Below are 20,718 nucleotides of genomic sequence, written 5' to 3' on the forward strand. Positions count from 1 at the left end.
CATTAATGGTAAAAGAGAAGAAAATTAAGATAATTACTAAATACCCAAAAATTTAAATAAATTGAAACTTAATCCTGTTAACTATGCTGGGAGAACTAATTTGCAGCCGTTTCTTAATCCTTTAAATGGTGGACTGCCCTGATGTAATAGCTCTTGTCCAATTTTGTCATCAGTCTCTTAAATAAATATCATGCCTTTGTCAGCATCTATTTGATTGATTGATTCATGCAATTTAATCCAGAAATTCACATAAATCCATGCAAGGCTTTTGAAATTCTTAAGGACAAATAACATTGTTTTGACAATCTCAAAGCAACAGCTGATTCATAGTTTCATACTATTAATAGTTATTAAGAATGATTATTGAAATGTCCTACAATATGAAATATGTTATAATGGATTGGTTGGAAGTTGCCATTGGCAAAATGAATATTAGACAAGCTATGGCTGGCTTCATTATATGATGAAATTGTGGTCTTCCTGTATATAAAGCTTTTGCACGGGACATATGTTTCATGTAGTTACCAGATAAGATCATAGAATGAAATACATTTTCTTTCCTCTAGACAGGAAACCATAGGAAATTTCAGAAACATTTTTATGTATAACTAGGGATGAAAACGGGTCGGATTAACTCCGATCTGACCCGCTATCCGATCCGACTTGGATCGGATTTAGATAAAAAATTTCTATCTGATTCGGATACGGGTCGGATATATTTTTTAGATTCGGATACGGATATCGAATATCCGTTTACCCACATATTTTTTTGAATGATTTACAGTTTTTAGTTTGCTTATTTAAATAGCAAATATTAATATTGTTACTAATAATACGTTATATATTATTTATAGAGATTAATTTCTCTAATTTTACATATTTGTACATACAAAAAATTTATTTGTTGTAAAACTCTTAATATTTTTGTGTTAATTATATCTAAATAAAATATTATAATTCTTTTTAATTTAATTAATATCCGTTTAAGATCTGATTCTCTATCCGAAAATTATCCATATCCGTTTAGTTAGGATATGGTTTAAAATTTTGTTATCCGTTCAATATTCGTATCCAAATCCGTATTCGGACTAAAAATATGGATCCAGATATGGATTGAGTACTATCTGATCCGTATCCGATCCGTTTTTATACCTATGTATAACCGTAAATTGGCAAATGTCCATTTATAGGAGCTTCACTCTTTACTTGCTTACTAGGAATTAAATTGGTGTTGGCCTACAAGAAAATGGAGTATTTCTAATGATTATCAAGAAAAAGTGGATGTATAAACTATAAAGTAGATAATAACTTGGATATAATGTTGTTAGAGTTCCTTATCATCTTTGGGCAGAAGAATGTTGAACGATTGTGTATGATATTGATGTAATACACAAATGAAAGATGCTCTAAGATGCAGTATGATGGAAGCAGAGGGTGTATGATAGCATGAAGAAGGAAAATTCAGTTTAGCAATAAAACCTATAGTACAGAGAATTTCAGAAAATTTTGAATCAGCTACCATGGTCCATAGCAAGGCTGCAACCTTTCCAGAGAGTCTCCCTTTATGTTGGATCTGAAAATCAGCCTTGAATGTCAAAGCAAGGTTAATATAATGAGCAGGGTTCTGTTTCCATGTCAACAGCAGCAAAGATATCAGTTTGTTGAAGTTTTCTGGTTATAGATGTTCTGGAATAGGGGCTGCAGTAATGAGGTGTTGAATGCCATAGAATGGGCGGCAGGTTGTAATATGAACATTAGCTGTTGGGTCAGTGACTGTTCAGGGTTACAAGAAAAAAGGGGCAGAAATTTTTGCAGTTATATGAACTGACTGCAGGAAATTGCAGAGAGATATACAGAAAAAGAGCGAAGAAAAGAACTGAGTATTAGATAACCATAATTAATGGATTCATAACGAGGATTTCACACTTGTTTCAATTCAAATGAGGAAGAGAATAGGAAAAGAAGCCCTTATGCCAAAATATTTCAGCAAATCAATCATCCCTACGGGGGGCAATCCATTCTAATAGTTTTTTAATCCCTTTCAGATGACCAATTGGCCTTAGACTTAAGAACCTTGCTAGAAGTAAATTCAAAATAAGCCTAATACAATTCTATTTGATTCAAACAATAACCAAGTTAGATCTAGATCATCCCCAACTTGACCCAAACATGAAATTAGCCTATTGTCACATCCTATTTGCATTGCCCCCCATTCCCCCAGCCAAGTGCTTTTTCTGACAAATGGACATAGGTGTGGAAGCCATCATGATCATGGTCCAACGATCAATATCCATCAAGTTGGTGTGACAGATCACATTCCTGTTAGATTGTCTAGGACATTAGGTGACAAAAAGTGTGCATGTTCCTGCCCTAAATTGAGCAATGATTGTTTTGATCTGAGTCAATTGCGTTAGCCAGTTAGTTTATGTTAATTTGATCCTTTTGGTGTAGATGATTGTTGAACAACGTAACTCTGTGTGCATAACTGCGCATTTCTTTTCTCTTGATTTTTATTGCATTGCTCTGGATACAACAGTTTTGCTTCATATATATGTCTACAAAGTATTGAGTACGAAGCATAGTTATGAAGGAAATTGTACACAAAGAGGAGACTTGCTTGGGAAATTATGTCTTTATGCCTATTGAGCCTAGAGGGAGGTGCAATTAGAGCTACATTCCATTGGTCCGAGATTCAGTGAAGAGTTTAAATATGGGTTGCATTTTGTGCATGGTTCCCAAAATCAATTAATTTGGATTAGGATTAGCCATAACTGATCTCGATCTGGACCCAAAACCAGTCTAATGTCTAGTTTCAATTTGAGATTGGCTAGTTTCGGCCATATCAGCTGGATAGACCAAAACTAAAATTTTCAAAAATGTATCTAACCTCTATTGATGTTCTGAGCTGCTTCCTTTAAGTTCTTAAATTAAATTTTACCCTCTATCTATCTCACACTCTCTTCCCAACCTCACATTTCACCGACTTCATCCGGCGGTGATCTGGTGAGCCCCAATGGCTACTCCGCGCTTTGGTGAACTCTGGTTAATATTTTTTTCTTCTCATGTTTCTTCATTATTGTTTTGTAGTTGTAATTTACAAATGAGTTTTTTCTTTAGTTTTTCGGCTTCATGTGTGACTAATTTTTATTTTTTTGATATTTTTTCTAAATTTTTACAATTTTTTTCAGTATTTTTAAAAAACATTTAAAATTTTACATAATTAAAAATAGTATGAACCGATGCAAGCGGCTGGTACGATTGATACAGTTGATACATATTGTTTTTTTTTTTTTTTTGACTAATCTTGATCCTAATATCGAATTTTAGAACCTTAATTTTGTGACCTCAAAAAGTAGTTTGTTTTCATCTTTGAACAGAATGACTAAGGATCAACATACATGGATGCACCTGTTACGAACCAGATTGAACCGATATGCAAATTTCACGTGAAATGTTATAAATGAAACAATGGAGGAAGGTCGAAACGATATAGAACGGTAAATATTGTCAGAGGGCGGCAAACGACCAATAGTGGTGGTGGACGGTCGTAAGGTAAGGTGGCTGTTGGAAGAAGATGGTGTCTAGGATTTATAAAATCGGAAGACTTCTACAGTTACGATTTACTCCTAAAAAGATAAGGATGATCTAACGACTATTTGAAAAGATAAAGACGAAAAGAATAAAAGAACAAAACTGAATTCTCATTCCATGATTATTATTAACAAATGACTGCTTCTATTTATAGTAAAGTCTTAACGGATTGGATCCACATGCGGATTGTCTGATTTATTTGAAATTTAAAATAATAAGAAAAAGCTAACTAACTCACTTGACTTGTCTCGACTTAACCATGTGGTCAGATTGTAATAGTCTACCACGCTTCCAATACCTTATCCTCAAAGTAACTAGTATGCGAGTTAGATCTTCCGATTAATGTCGCCCTCGTAGGCCAATGGGTTTGCATGCTTATACGACTTAATTAGTTGTGCGGGTCCATCGGATTGTTACACCAGTCATCCTTGGGCTTGTTCTCGAGTTTGAGGTCATGAACATAAGTCCCAAACTGGTTCATGTGAGGTGATCAACTCGGATTATGAAAATACAACACACATTGAGATACGTGCAATTTATCTCTTTCACTCAATAGCCAAAAACCTAACCCTAGGGCTGAGGTTATTTTTTGACCTAGCGGCGGCACTATAGGCTGCATGGATCAGCGTCCAGCGGGTCCTTGCGGCGGTGGAGTGCCAGTGGTAGTTGAAAGCCGAGCTCGGGGTCAGGTTGCTGCAGCTGCGGCCATGGCGCGTCCTCGGAGGGTCCCCTGGCTATTGGTGACTGCGGTTGGTGGCCGTAGTCCTACTGTTGTGTAGTTGAGGCGGCGGCGAGGCTTGCGGAAGCCACCCCGATGTGGCCTTTCTAGGGCAATAATGTCGCGAGTGTGGTCGTCAGGTTCAGCAACACGGTGGTTTTCGACGGTTGCGGTGGCCACTATTGGATGGCAGTCGACCTTTGGTCACCGGACCCTCAGTTATGAGCCATGGTTTTGCTATAACAAAGAGGGTCGTCGACAACACTCTTTTGGCCTTATGTTGCGGTTGCTGCAGGCATGCCTCGGGTGAAGGGGTCCCATGGAAGGGACCGGATGTGGCGGGGGGGTTGAGAGCGGCTGAATAGCCATCGGTGGAAAGCTAGGGTTTTTGGCCTTAGCTTCCATCGTGGCTGAGGAAGACAACCTTGGCCCTTATGGTGGCGGCTGTTACGATGCGACAACGGCGGCTATGAGACTTTGCAATGGTGGAGGGACCTCCGCAGTGGCGGAGGGACCTCTACGATGGCCAAAGGAGGGGTCGAGGCCGCGGTTTGGGTCGGCTTGTCCCTTCCCTCATGGCTTGGGTTTTCTTGTCATAGGAGGGCTTGCTCTACCGTGGCCGGTGGTGCTAGCGGAGGTTAGGTATGCTGGGCTAGGAGAACAGCTGCTAAGGCCTAGATCGAGTACTTGATGGCAGTTTTGATCTCCTTCGAGTTCTCCTTCATGTTTTCTTTCAATTTGGTTGAAAAAGTTTTAAATATCGCCTTCACCCATGTTGATGGTTCATCATTAACGATTGCTAGTGGTGGATAGGGCCCAAGAGAAACTCCCACAGTATTGGAGATGAGTTTCTAGTCCTCCATGACGCTCCGTGATAACTATTGTTCGAAAAATGTCGGCTTTGATATCAATGTTACGAACTAGATCAGGACTGATCTGAACGTAAGAAGATTATAAAAGTTTAGGTGGTGGAAGCCTTGTGAGTTAGGGTTCTAATTTTTCTAGCTTTACCTAAATTGGAGGTCAAGATGAAAAAATTATAAATAAAAGAGTGGAGTAAGGTTAGAACGGTAAATATCCAATGTTGTGGTGGTCGTCAGAAAGTGACTAACGGCCAAGGGTGGTGGTGGACGGTCGTAGAGTTGTGTGGCTCGTGGAGGAAGATGGTTGCTAAGGTTTGAAAGTTTGGAAGGGTTCTATAGTTATGATTTACTTCTAAAAGAATAAAGACGATCTAACAGCTACGATGAAAGATAAAGACGAAAAGGATAATTTGGCTAAACTCAGATTCATTCAATAATTCTAATCAACACTTGTCTACTCCTATTTATAGGAGCCTAGGGGATTAGATCCATATGTGTATTATCCGATTTATTTAAAATTTAGGGATTTTTATAAATCACACCCTATATTTTGCCTATTTTGTGATTCGCACCCCGTCTTTGGGGATTTTATAACGCGACCTTTTCTTTTTATAGTAATGTTCATTTAACACCTCGAGTTAACTTAACCTAACTATAATCAAACAGAACGATACCAGAAAAAGAATATTCTGTTATAATCTATTATATAATTTATAATATTCCTAAATTACCCTTGTACTCATCTCTAATTTTATTCATAACTTAAATCTCTATAATTTATTATCTCATAGCTCCCCAAACTATGAAGAACATCCCTAAATGCCAAGTTGACCTCAAAGCTTTCAAACCCCACGCAGTAGCTCCCCAAACACTAAGCCATCGGAGTTGAAGGAGCTTGTAGTCAGAAGGTTGCAGCTTGGAATTAGAGCTTCCCAAAGCCTACATCACCAAAACACCAAGCAGTCGAAGGTTGAAGGAGGTTGCCTTCCGAAGTTGCCCAAACGACAAGAGCTTCTCCAAGCCTACATCACTCCTCCTAAGTTGGGATTTTGGGGTGAGTTTCTGTAATCATTTTTGGTTGAATGCCATTTTGGGGTTTTAGGATTTAAAGACAACTCAACCCCATTTTGGGATTTTAGGGTTTAAAAATGATTTCTTAAGGGTATTTTAGTAATTTTTGAACTAGAGTCACATAAACCATATAACATGGTTAATGTCAGTTAGCTAAAGTAACGTTAGGGTGTTAAATGAATATTACAAGAAAAATGAGGGGTCGCGTTATAAAATCCCTAAGGACGGGGTGCGAATCATAAAATAGGCAAAATGTAGGGTGTGATTTGTAAAAATTCCTAAAATTTAAAACAATATGATAAAACTAACTAACTAACTTGACTCGACTCGACTTGATTCGACTTAATTCATATGATCGGATCGTAATAACACCACAATTAGTTAGGCATATAATAGAATTGTAGTTCTTTAAGATTATAAATTTCATGTTTTATTCTTTTCATTTCTAAAGGAACATGAGTAATGTTTTTTGGTTAAGGAAAATATTAATACCAACGAGATGCAATCTGGCATGGTTTCTTTCTTTCTTTCTTTCTTTCTTTCTTTCTTTCATCCTTTTCTTACTCATTCTGGTGGATGGCATAAATAGCCAACCTGAAGCATATCCCTTGCATGTAATACTAATGGAGGCTATACCTGCTTTTGTAAATGTAATACTTTTCTATTAGCATTACATAGATGATGACTATTGGCAATAGCTGCCATCCCTAGAAAACATTAGAGCAAAATTTGTAGCTGGCGAGAGGTATGGCCCTTTCAAATTAAATTTTGGTATGCTAGTTAAGTTGATGTCAGACCATCGTGTTACTGATTATGCTGGCACCTGAATTATATTCATTGATTGGATCTTTTTGGGGGAATGCGCTGATAATATCTTGAAAAATTGGCCTGGTTGAGGTAACATGTTAAACTGAGTGGGCAATCAAAAGAATGATCCGTTACTTCCACCAAGCTAGTAGGATCTACATGAGAATATATTTGATAATGTATAGAAGTTTAACCTTCTGGGTCATATTTGCACATTATCTACCTTTATTTTCTTTTAGTATTTACTACATTAAACATTCCTTCATGGTTTTTCACTTCTTCCAAGGACTTGAAGAAAATCTACTTGAAGCATGGCTTGCTTCTCCATCTTCGAAGAGCAAGGAGGCGCATAAGGATATTGCCAGTTCATCTAAACAGAATGATAGTGGAGATGCTGGAGGTATTCAGCATATTATTATCTTATCAAATACATAATTTCATATCAATGTCTAGTTTGTTTTTTGCTACTAGTTGATAGATTGCAACAATTTCAAGATGTCTTTCTGTCCAAACATTTGGTGTTAGATGATCCTTACAGTTCATTCCTTGAGATGAAGTCAGTTTTATGGAACGCTATTTTTCTCCTTTTTTCAGATATCTTATTGGCTGATTGGAGACTACACCGTGCAGACTCTGACAATCAACAAAATGATAGGAAGTCTACAATATCATGTAACAATGAGATATCTTGTCCAGCAAATGCCAATCTGGGAAATTCTTGTGCTGATGCAGATAGCATTTCACAGTTGCCACCATTAGGCCATCTTGATTTAGAAGTTGTCAAGAACCTTCCTCCTGAGATAATATCAGAGATAAATGCTATGTACAAGGGAGAGTTACATGGTTTTATGGAGATGCATCAAGAAGAAAAAGGAAGAATAAATTCTTGCAAATCTGCAATATCTTTACCTGAAAAAAATGTGAAACATCCGGCACCGGTTTATCCAGAAAAAGGCTACGATACTAAAGAGCACATTATTAATGAATCCATTGATAGAAAAAGAGGCAAATATTCTGTAGGTTCCGTTGTCCCCTTGGCTGAACAAACTACTGAGAGTAAGGTATGTTAGTTACTGAAGTGTGTTTTTTATATATAGGACATTTTCATCATTTATCAGTTCTAAGACATTAATAAACTTATTGAATGAACACAGAAGTGGGACACCAATAGGCACGAAATGAACATAATGTTAAGGAAAATTAAAAAAAAGGTGCACATTGTGGAATAGAAAGTGGCACCAGTTGTAGTGCTTTGTGTAAAAATTGAGGTCATTTTCCTTGTTAGTCATATGGGCTCTCTTTTCTTGAGTCACTAGGGCCTATAAATGCTGCAGCTGAATTAAGAAAAGCATTCATGTATAGAATCCTTGGATGCTTGCTAAGAAGGTTGAAACAATAAAGGAAAATCTTGAGAGGACACGAGGTTCATCTTGATCAAGTTGGGAGGTCTCCTTAAACCACCAGAGGCCACGCATGCCTTGCATCCCTAGTTGTTAAGGTAAGCAATATGTTGACCCATGAACGACCTTGAGGAGTGGTAGAGGGAGAGATGTCATAGAAGATGGTAAAGAGGGCAAAGATGGTAACACTTGTGGCAAAGGGGAAATTCCAAAACACTTGAAGAACTCCTCCCATATGGATTTCTCTATCTCGTCTTTGCTAGCTTGATTCTAGTATAGTGCTTCCTCTGCCTCAATCTCCTTGAGGATCATGGCCCTTTTTCTTCTCTTGGCTTTGATGTTGTGGAGGATCTGAGCCATTGGTCCCAAACAGTCTTGGTGTTGGCAGATGAATGGTGGACAGGAGTGATTGAGTTTTGGAGTTATCCTCTTTGAGCATCTAGCATGAACGAAGTCCTGCTTGCGGATGCCATCAAGGTTTTCGTTAATAATGGCCTAGAAGGCCAGAACTAGGAGCATTTATGGACAATCCTCGTTGAGAACCTCTAACATGCTAAGGAGCTAATGACACTAGGATAGCCTCCTCATTGCAGTTGTCTATGGGCAGGTGGCTGTCTTGAAAGCTCCCTAGCTATGTTCCACGGTTTAAGAATGAACTTACCCTCCTCAACCTGGAGGGTTCCCTGGAGACCTGTCCTCTACAACGCTCCATGGTCAGTGAAAGGGATGAGGAAGACACCCTCTGCCTTCTTGCTTGCGTGCCGTGACCAGCCCAGCACTTAGCCCATTTGGAAATTGTGCACTCTATACTTGATTGGTTGACTATCTTCCCTGCGAGTAATACTACCATGCGATTAAGGGCATTTAGTCCCTTTGCCTTTTGGGTGACGATAATAAGAAGAAAAATGAAGTCCTTCCTATTTGTTATGGTGCCCCAACAAAATTAGCTTCTGTGTCCAAGAAGATTGTGCAGAAGAACCTTGGCAAGGAGAAAATTGAGAAGGATGTAAAGATGGAGTACATAAGGAATACTGTGGAATGGGGGATGGAGATGGATGGTGTTACAGTAAGAGGGTGAGAGTGATTTGGAATGAGAGATTACTGTTGGTTATGGAAGATATTTTACATCATAATAGTGAAGGTATTGTCTAGCTTGCATGCATGTTAGGCTGTCAGTCTAGAACATAATTTTTGTAAGGTTTAATGAATATATCCATTAATAAATATCATACTTCCATATGTGCAATTTGATGTAAAATTAGTAAATGAACTGTACTTACCAGCTATCAATTGAGCTTCTAGAATTTACCTGATTGTGTCACCAGGTTGTCTGTCCAGAGGAAAATGTGCCTGGCAATTGCAACGGTACAAATGCATATACGCAATATGAATGTGCCAATCCAGGAAACAGTGAGGTAAATTGAAAATTCTATCTTTCTTCATTTTCTAGATATTGGACAGTCTGATGACTTTTACTGAATTTTCTGGTAGTTTATGGAGAGAACACCTTATTTAATTAAAGCAGCATTTGCTTCTTCCTCGAGATCCGATTGTTCGACCAGTAAATCAAGAAATGCCGATGAGCAGATTGGTTTAATGCCTAGTTCTCTAAGTCAGGCAGATATTTCTGTTCTGCAACAATTACCTCATGATGTGAGGGCTGACGTACTTGGATTAGTTCCTCCACACAGAAAGAAAGATTTTATTGGTAATGCCTTGAGGTGTACTTCTGCAAGAAAATTCCTCAAGGCTGAAGGAAGCGAAACCGCAGAATATTCTCGAACTTTTCTTTTGTCAGGAAGTCCTCCAAACTGGGTTGAGAAGTTCAGAACTAGCAATTGTATGATTTTGAACATTTTTGCAGAACTGTATGCTAAATGCAGGGGTGATGATCTACTATCCTCCATTTTTCAATCTATGGTCTCTTTTCTTCCCTTAACTCCTGTACCTGACACTGAAGAATGGGATGAAGCTCTTTCATACTTCTCTGAGCTTCTTACACAGTATACCAATCTAAAGATCGAATCGGACATCGAGGAGCTCTACAATTGCTTTTGCCTTTTGAAAAGGTATGATGTAGTCAAATTTATTTGAAATTTTGAACATCATATTTTTGTTCTTCTTTCACCATCTTCCTTGCGATGTTACGTATTTCTTTCCACAGTAGGTATTACAATATTCCTGAATTGATATTGGATGTTTGATGCTCTTCAGATGTTTCATTAGATTCATTTGAATAAATTTGTCATTATAAACGTGGTCCTTTTGAAGTAAGTATTTCTTTTAAATTTATGAGCTCTTATATGTAAAGCACAGACAAATTGGATCTAATAGACATAAGGAAGTGAGGAAGTCGCACATTTGAGGAAAGGACAACAAGAGGCTGATGGTATCACTATATCTGCCAAAAGGATACATCTATTCCTACCGCTAAACTGATCACTCCAAAACTTTTTTAATCTAATTAAAGGAGAATGCTCCTTTCCATCTTTTGGGCAAGGATTGTCATACCATAGGCATTGAGATGACATTGGTTCGGCATGACATTTATCAAGGCAAATGTCAAGTGGGTTGGGTTGTTCTTGGCACACTAGATGGACTCAATATGCCTAGAAACAATCTTTAAATCTCTCCGGCCTTGAGATATGCTTTAGGGGTAAATTGAGGTCTAAGTAAGATATGCGTCATTCCTTGTCTCATAGGTCAGAATAGGTTGGCATGAAGGAGCCTTCGTATCCATGTAAATAATTTATTGATACGATACATATTGATCAATGCTGCTTGTGTGAATCAGCATAGCCATCCCATGCTAAGGATTGTTGTGCTGTGCCAGTGGGGTGCTAGCATGTGGCACGAGGGGCGTGGCCCTTGTGTTGACATGTCTTGCTTGTATTACCTTTATCGCTCGATATAGGTAGGGTGAGTGACACGTCCTGCGTATTTAAGCTTACTCAAAGAGACCCTTCCATGCAAGGATTTCCTTAATGTTGGCACGGGGCGTGCTCGTCGGTTGTCGACACGACACCGTGCCACTGCTTTGAGCCGACACATTACACCAATGCCAAGAAAATCTTAAAGAGGAGAAAACAAAGAGGAAGGGAGAGAAGAAGAAAGATAGATAGGGAGAGAGCAAGGTTTCAAAAATCGGTATTGGGATCAGGATCGGCTGTCCGAAAAAACGATACGTATCAGCTGTATAGGCTGCCTGTATTAGATCGGATTATTTTAATTAAATAAAATTTTAAATATTATTTAAAAATGTTGAGAAATTTCTAAAAATTTAGAAAAAATTATAAGAAAATAAGAAATAATAATTACTCACATATAAAGCCTAAAAACTAAAAAACTAAAAATCTCTCTTTCTTCCTTTCTTTTTTTCTATCCCTCTAACTATTAATCTGAAGTATCCATTCTTTCCTACACTTTCTTTTTCTTTCTATCTTTCCCTTTCTCTCTCTCACCCTCTTTTTTTTATCTTTCCCTCTTTTCCTCACTCTCTCTTCCTCTTTCCTTCTCTCTCTCTCTCTCTCTCTCTCTCTCTCTCTTTCTCTCTCTTTCTCTCTCCCTCACTCTCTCTTTCCCTCTCTCTCCCTCACTCTCTCTTTCCCTCTCTCTCCCTCTCTCTCTAGCTGCTGCTGTCAGCAGCAGTTGTCCCTCTCTCCCTCACTCTTCCTTTTTCCCTCTCTCGCTCTCTCCTTTTCTCTCTCTCTTTCCCTCTCTCTCTCCCTCTCTCTCTAGCTGCTGCTGTCAGCTAACAGCTGTAGCTGTCTACTGCTGCTGCAGGTGGCTGGTTTCGGCTCGGATTAGGATCGGCTAGCCGATCCCGATCCGTTTCGGCCGATCCCATTCGGGATCGATTGAAACTGGAAACTATGGGAGACAGAACACCTAATAATGTTTTTAAGAGTCATAGATCTTAGCATTTTGTGATATATCTATGTAAAATACTCTTCAAAACATAGGAATCAAAGGGAAAAAAATACTTTGTTTCCTCAAATTTAGCCCCAAATTTCAAAAATTATGAAATTAATATGTCAAAATTATTCAAACGTCAAATTTAGTGCAGAAACATATTAGATTAGATTAACTCCATATAAATTTATTTGAACCCCAATCTTATAATTTTTAACTAATTTTTAGGCTTTTCATCTTAAATAGAATTAAAATTTGATAAAATTGCTTGTTCCTAAATTATATGTTGAATCATATTTCTCATTAACTATTGTTATATTTTTTCTTTTACAATATTATCTAAGGATAAAAGACTTTAATCTAGACTAGTACACGTGTAAGATCCTAAAATATGGTCTGTTGACATGGACGTGTCAAATGTCATGGTAATCGTTGGTCTATGCTTTTGAAAACTTCTATCTTGATCACCAACTTCCGGTTGTTTATAGTATTGCGATCCAACTAGCTTTGGCACCAAATTATTGTAATCCAACTAGCTCTGGTACTAAATTGTTGCAATCCAACTAGCTCTGATACGAATTGTTGCGATCCAATTAGCTCTAATACGAATTGTTGTGATCCAATTAGCTCTAATACCGAATTATTGCGATTCAATTAGCTCTAATACTGAATTGTTGCAATCCAATTAGCTCTGATACTAAATTGTTGCGATCCAATTACTTTGATACTAAGTTGTTGCAATCCAATAGCTCTGATACCAAATTATTGGCGATTCAGCCAGCTCTGATACCAAATTATTGGCGATTCAACTAGCTCTAATGCCAAATTGTTGCGATCCAACTTGCTCTAATACCAAATTATTGCGATCCAACTAGCTCCGATACCAAACTAATGCACCTCACGAAGAATCTTAACCGAATTGGCCTTAAATAATAAAGGTTCTCTGTTTGTTTTTGGATGCGATGTGCGCTTTCCCTGTTGGGTGCACAATGAGCTTAGGTAGACCACTCTGCGTGCACCCATCATAGGCAGTGGCGAGTTGTTTGTTGGTTCCTGGAAGATGTGTGCACTGGGTTTCTGGGGTGCACACCAATGCAAGGTGGTGAGCTCGGTGGGGCTAATCTAGTGGGCTATTGTGATGGGGTTTTAGGTTGGACCTCTAGGGATTGTAGGAGGTTGTGGGGGTGGTGTTTGGACTTAAAGGAAGGTTGTGGAAAGACGTAGCTACATGATGGGGTGATTTAGGATTTAGATATAGTAGATGGTAGATATATTATGCTAGAATTGATGTGGATGATGGTGGAATGTGGGTAATTATTCTGGTATGGTTGCGTATGGCTAGAAAGGAGACCTCATGGTAAAGAAGAAAGCTGCTAAGAAGAGAAGGTGGCTAGGTTAGTGAGAGGACTTGATAGAAGAAATTGAGAGAGCTACAGAGAAATAGAGAGATTGAGGAAGATTAATTTATTCAATTCAAAGCATGCATAAGATACGAGCCATAATGTCTTATTTATAGGAAATAAAGTACAGAGTGATAAGATAATCAAAATTGAATAAGAAACAAACAAAAAGCTTATCTAAACTAGTCCTATATTTCTATCAGATTGAATTATTGTTCCACTCCAAATAGAATCTAAAAATCTGAAGAAAGTCTGAATACGGAAAATGTAGACCATGATGTCATGATCTAATCTATCTAAATTCATATTTTTCAGACGTATGAATATTTGCTGATTATTTTTTCAAAATTGTGCAGATTGTAAATTTCTGCAATTTAAGGACTAATACAATCTCCCCTTAGAAAGGTTGATCCAACTCCCAACTAGTCTTGGGTAGAAACTTACACAGAGTTTTCGAGGTATTTTCTAATGGATCTAACTGTTGAATCGATGTGAAATTTTGATATATTGCATCAGAAGATTTGAGGAATTGAGATGCGTGGGTGGAAGGTTATGGATGAATATGTTGGTGGTAAACCGGCAGTAACGAGGTGGCATCGGTAGGATTGATGGAGATGGAAGGTTAGGGATGATGGATGGGCTTAATGTGATAGTAGGGAGAGTAGAAGGAGAAAAAGGCCTCCCCTAAAGGTCTATTGTGGTAGGCCAATCGATGGGGTTAGAAGCAATAAAGCTGAGGAAGGAAGAAACAAGGAGAATGAGAGGATAATAATGGTAGAAAAGACTAACCTAATAAGGTTGCCTTTCACATATTTAGAGGCTAACCTAATAAGCAGAACAAACTAGAAATAACTCTAGAAACAATGCAGTCTCACTGAGTGCATTTAAATAGGGTCAGGGCACGTTTGAATGGGCTAATCACGTTCTTTGTATTTGCGGACGCATGCATGCTTTCAATCAGGCATTCGAATGCGACTTTCTCGTGTTCGAATGGGTAAATCACGTTTTTTGTATTTGCAAACATATGCAAGCGTTCGAATGCAACAACCAAAACCTTTATTCTTGGAAAACAAAAATGATTCTGCTTGAGACAACTAAGTCTAATCCCAGTCGTATCAATCTACCATGCTTCCCCCACCTTATCCTCAAGGTGTGAAATTGGGGAAGCAATCCATGATATCCAATTCAAGCTCCCATTTAGACTCGTCAGTAGGTTTGCCTAGCCACTCGATTAGTACTTTAGTCTCTAATCTGAGCCTTTGGCGCCGTCTCCTACAGCCTAAGACTTTGACTTGTTCCGTTGGGCTGTCATTATCTAATGGTTTGGGCAAGGCTGAACCCACCACCTGATTAGTCCCAAACTGAGCCTTCAATGCCGACACATGAAAAATTGGATGGACTCGGGTTCCTTGGGAAAGGTCTAATCTGTAAGCTATTGGACCAATTCATTGTAGCACTTGATACGCCTCGTAGTACTTGTGACCTAGTTTTTGGTTCAGAATTGGTCTCAATGTGGATTGCCGATACGGTTGGGCTAGAACGAACACCAATTGTCCCACCTCGTACTCGTGCTCACGCTGACTCATGTCATGGGTCTGCTTCATGTGGTTTTGGGCTACTGCTAGGTGAGTCTTAAGCCTTCTCAAAGTTTCATCTCGGTCCACAAGTTCCAATTCGAGCTTGGTTTGGTCCAATGCCGTGAGCCAATCTTAGGCACGCAAGATGGGTGAGGTACGTCCAATTTAGCTAATTAAATAAAATTCTAATTTACTAAGACTTTGACTAAACGACAAGCATAATAAATAAGATAAGTAAACTCGATTGATCGAGCCCAATGTTTTTCGAGGTGATCCGATTTAGTCCGAATCACATCATTTCATCAGTTTTTGTAGGTTAGGATTTTATTTAATTAACTAAGTCCAACTATGCGCAGTTTCGAAAAAATATTCTCAGGATATTCTATAAATATCTGAATAATATTAAACTAATTGGAGAAGATTGGTGACTTCCTCATCGATAACTTTTATATTCGGAGTTTCCTTAAATTCAAATTTATCTACAGCAAAATAAAGAGTTAATACGAGAAGATAAAGAAGACTGGTTTAGTTAAGTTTGTTTAGGACTTTTAATTTAATATCTATAAATAGGGTCTTATGACTTGTATTTTAGGTATGCATGAATGAAAGATTAATTGGCTTTTGTCTTGCATCATAGTATCTCTCCACTCAACTTGGCTATCGGCCTCAATCTTCCTTCTCCCTTTTTACCAACCAATGCCGCCTCTCCTGTCGGAATGGTATTATCTAGCTTTTAATCTCCATCGTCCGTCGATCCCCCTAGTCTCATATGGTTGGCTTCTCTCCCCTTCATCTCTCTATCTTAACCGTCTCTATCTCCTGAAAATTGGTTTAGAAGCCATATGTACCGTATGTACCAAGCCTGATGATCAAATAATGTAGAATTGAGTGGAAAACACTACCTCCTTTGCCAAAATGTTACAACCATGCCAATTCACTATGAGGTATTACTGAATACCTAACCTCTGTCCTAGATTGTGCCACCACTGTTTCTTTTACAATTGATCAGCATACAAAATACTATACAGTAGACCTTCTATCGAAGGGAGAACGTACCAAAATTGCAGTGATAATACTATTAGATATCCATGTTATCTATACATTTTTTCAAGCAAGGAGAGTCATGCTGTGTCAGTGGCGTGTCGACAGGTGCGAGGCGTGCTGGTGGCTCTGTCGTGCCGAGCCGATGGATATAGGCAATGCCCTGTGCCTACACGTGCAGTTGCCTATATCCCCTGTATTGTGCTTGATACAGATAGGGTATCAAGTAGGACATTCTGAGTGCCGTGTAATACCTATTTAGTTTACTCTAGGAGACCCATTTTTTATGTCTCTTTGTTGGTAAGCTTATTTTGCCAACCAAAAAGAAGAAAAGGAGGGGAAAGAGAGATCTAGGAGAGGAGGTTGATCCAAGGCTGAAAACTTCAAATCCCATCAAAAGATATGCTTTTCTAATTTTTTTTCCTAATGTCTTTGGTTTAGAAACCAAATATACGATTAATCATCCTAGATGTAGCAAAATGAAGCTAGATCTATAGAAAACACTCTTCAAAACATAGGAACAAAAGCAAAAGGGAAATTATTTGATAACTATTTGATAATTATTTGATACTTTGTGTTGAATTATTATTCATATTTCTACTTGATTATTGCTACATTTGAGTCTTTTACAACATTGTTTATGGATCAAAGATTCTAATGTAGGCTTTCATATATATTAGAACTTAAAATATATATATAAATAGTTAAATTCCCTAAAAGATCTATTTAGAGGTATGCTGAGTCGGTACAAGGCATTCCAACAGTCATGTGCTGTGCCAACACAATCGTTGATCTAAAGACCAAGAACTCTCTACATTTAATTTACTTTCAGAAATTCGTATTTTGCAATTAATTACTAATTACTGTAAGGACCCAAGTCACTAAATATCCTTTTAACTACAGGTATTCTGCAGTATCGAAATTATTCCTTCAAATACACGACATTATGCTTCCTTTTCTACAGGTAATGCTAAACATTTCTTGCTTATCTTTTATTCTAAAGTGATTTGACTGTTAGATTGGTTTAGTACTTGTACTTTTGGGAAGTTTTTATATATTTGTTGTGAACATGTTCTTGTTCACTTCATTAATTTTCTTTTCGAAATAATGCTGGAAATCTGGAGTTCATGAACTTACTAATGCACTGTATATATGATGTTGAGATCCCAAGTGTCTTGCTCACATTTTATCATCCTTTATTTTTTGTTGCCAATTTAATGCCTAAAAGATTAGGCAATATTTGAACTTGTCATATCCTTTATTTGCTAATATGGTTATGGTCATTAAAAGGTGTCACTATATGATAAACATAATCTGTCTTGTCTACTAACCGTAGAGAGATATTAGGGTCATTTCAGAGAGACTTTTATCTAGTTTAAGATTGTTTCTTAATCGTGCCAATGTCACTTAAATGGATCATGTAATGATCAAGTATATGTTTGTTTTTTGGATTTCAAGGTAGACTTAAATTATTACAGGAAGATACACAAAAAATATCTAGCCTGAGCCAGTTCTCAAAGTCTTACCTTTTAATAACTCATATCAAGCAAGCTACTCATGACTAATATATAGGCTACTTGCACGAAGAACAATATCTTATGAATTAATAAATGGCATATAGCATAATATATCATGAAAACAATAATAATGATACACGAAGTATGAAGACAACATAATAAAATTATAATATGAAACATGAGAGGGTATCATAACTTCCCAATTTTCAATTCTGAGCCTTTTTAAGTGCTTCGTCTTCTTTGATTCCGTTATAGGCCCCTGTCTCCACCTTTTTCTTTATTAAATACGTGAATAAATCCCCTCACCTACAATCAACAACCTAGATATGAGTGCAAATTTTCACCTTCATCCATAAATAAACTCTTATTTTAATTTAACAATAACCAAAGTCTTTGCATTTAGAACTAATCAAATTGTTAAAATGAGCTAATTCAAGCACAAAGGGTTGGGGTGGGCTTTGGCTGGCTGCCCACCCAAAAATCCATATAAATGGATTGGGCTAAAGGCCCGATCTCATAAAGCTAATTGGATCAGGTCAGGTCTTTTCAACTCAAAACTCGAATCTGTTAACTCAAGGGAAGAAGATAGACTCTAGTCTTCTCCTCCCTTGAAGGGACTGACACGAGAGTTCCAACTACTACAATGACAAGCTCTTCGCTACTGCCACGACCTTACGACCGTTTCCAAGGGTGGTTGCCGCCGATGACTCTTCTCTCTCCATGGTCGGTGGCAATCCGAGCCACGAGGGCTCTAAAGGAATGTTTCCACTTCACGAGGTTGATGATGCGAAGTTTTTGGTAAAAGAGTAGCGTCGACCCTGAAGCTGCGGGTCGACGAGCTTTGCCGAAACCGCAAACGCCTAAAAATTAGGTATTTACATTCTACCCTATTGTAATTAAATTTATTACACGGGGTGGGAGAGCACTCATCGGTGAGCCGCACAACACTCTCTGATTGCTTCGACGAAGTTCCGGTGGCCGGATCCAATGGTGGGTGCTCCGGCGGGAAAGAAAAGAAGAAGAGAGAGAGAAAGATAATGCTGTAGGTAGAAAAATTAGGGTTAGTAGGAAGTGAAATGGCAAGAGCTGAGGAATTTTCTCCTATGAACTGAAGTCAGACATGGAACTGCTAGACAACCCTTTTGTTTTCATTATCCCTGTTAGAAACATAATCTTGCCAACAACTAGTAACCAGTATAAAACTCTACTCATACTCCACCCTTTCTGTACTTGATACTAATTTGCATTGCAAGTACAATGAGTAACTAGATTGTAATTTGACTAATTTCTCTAAAATAGTTTACTGGACAATTAAATTTAACTGAGCCTTTATATAATAGCTAGTTGAATGAGTTCCCTTTCCTCTCTATTCTACTGGTTTTTTGAAAATTGATGCTCTTTTTACTCACTTTGTCTATTAAATTATATGTTGATTTAACTTACTTTGATGGCAACTGATACAGGCATCCATCGATGGGCATTACAGTGGAAATTTACATCTTCCAGTTTTCTAGGAGTTAAAGTTCAATTGACGACCTTAAATAAATGCTTCAGTAAGAGATCAGTCTGATACAATCCAGAATTCCAGAGGAAGAGGAAGTTGGAATGCTAAGGGAACATCGTACCTCCCAGCTTGCTATCATGGGATAATGAAATTCTCAATTTTTGATGTCTCCCGAGTAAGATCTGACCTGAATCTTTAAACTACTAATATCAGGCTGCCCCCCACCCTGAGTCAGATCTTACCCGAATCATTAAATTACCCATATCAGGCTGTTTCAGGAATATCTACTACAACCACCAATGCTGTAGATGGCCCGGGTTTAATGGGAGATGTTGAGTCCGGAAGATCTGTTTTCTTCTTTTGTTTTAGGACTTTTTCATTATTTTTGTTTGAGAAAGTGGGGAAGACTCCTTATATAAATTACAGACTACATAGTTTCATGAAAGCAGAAAAAGAAAAAGAAATTGATTTTTTTTAGAGAATAAAAGAAATTGATTTCTTCTGAAGATGGAAAGTGCTTCAAGCATTTCCAAAGGTCGGTTGGTTGCCATGACCTTGGAAGAGTCCCAGCTTAACCTGCCAGTGTCAACCTGGGAAGCACTCCTAGGCCCTTGGTTGTTTCAACCAGACCGTCTGAAGGCACTATCAAGCTCTCACCATGGCATGACCATTCTTGTTGGGGCTGCCTCGGCTACTGCGGATGACCCCCTAACTGCTGAAGCGAAGGCTCTTTTGTTTGCTCTCTCATCAATCGCAAAATCTGTGGAACTGCAAGCATCTCTGTCCTGGTATTCTTCTTCTCTTTGGCCTCTTGTTGCTTTATTTCATTTTTCCAAACTGTCTCTTAGGACTACCTATTAAGCTGCTGATTGGCTAGCTAGGCAAGAACTGATGTAGGGATTTTCTTGTGTAGGCTTTTGCCTGCCACTTTTGGTTTACACGAAAATTTGTATAGACATACAGATAGTATTGTCATAGATGGTTGATGTACTCTTGTTCCCATTTTAGTGATTAATATTATTTCAATTTACCAAAAAAAAGAACAAGAATCCTTGTGGATTATTATCTTATATCTTTATTTGATGTGGGCTTATTGGCTACTAATAAAATGACTTGGAGTTTGACTCCTCTTAGTTACTTTTCAGTACTTAGAAATATTAGATCAGATTTTCTAGAGGTTTTTCATGTCTTACAACAATACATAAATGCCAATAGCTGGCTTCAGGCTAAAAAAGTGTAAACCTTTCAAAACTCAAATTAAATGCCAATAACATTGCCAATATACAGGACCAATATCCTAATCTACATATAATATTT

The 20,718-nt window shown here is 37.9% G+C and overlaps 1 protein-coding gene across 2 annotated transcripts in view; it reads left to right on the forward strand.

Annotated features, from left to right (window-relative positions):
• Nucleotides 1-20,450, forward strand: part of LOC140773213 (DNA repair protein REV1) — a 50,385-nt gene extending 29,935 nt beyond the window's left edge. Inside the window, exons 17-22 of one of the 2 annotated variants that reach the window (XM_073115669.1) lie at nucleotides 7,337-7,450; nucleotides 7,645-8,111; nucleotides 9,776-9,865; nucleotides 9,942-10,519; nucleotides 17,284-17,344; nucleotides 19,361-20,450. In XM_073115669.1, coding sequence (XP_072971770.1) covers nucleotides 7,337-7,450; nucleotides 7,645-8,111; nucleotides 9,776-9,865; nucleotides 9,942-10,519; nucleotides 17,284-17,344; nucleotides 19,361-19,411 — 1,361 coding nt within the window. In that variant the 3' untranslated portion in view covers nucleotides 19,412-20,450. The remainder of the gene's footprint in view (nucleotides 1-7,336; nucleotides 7,451-7,644; nucleotides 8,112-9,775; nucleotides 9,866-9,941; nucleotides 10,520-17,283; nucleotides 17,345-19,360) is intronic. The other variant, XM_073115670.1, reaches the window with a different exon arrangement.
• Nucleotides 20,451-20,718: the final 268 nt, after the last annotated feature.

This window comes from Typha angustifolia, chromosome 13, assembly GCF_048772165.1.
Source record: "Typha angustifolia cultivar Huaian chromosome 13, ASM4877216v1, whole genome shotgun sequence".
Classification (NCBI taxonomy): domain Eukaryota; kingdom Viridiplantae; phylum Streptophyta; class Magnoliopsida; order Poales; family Typhaceae; genus Typha; species Typha angustifolia.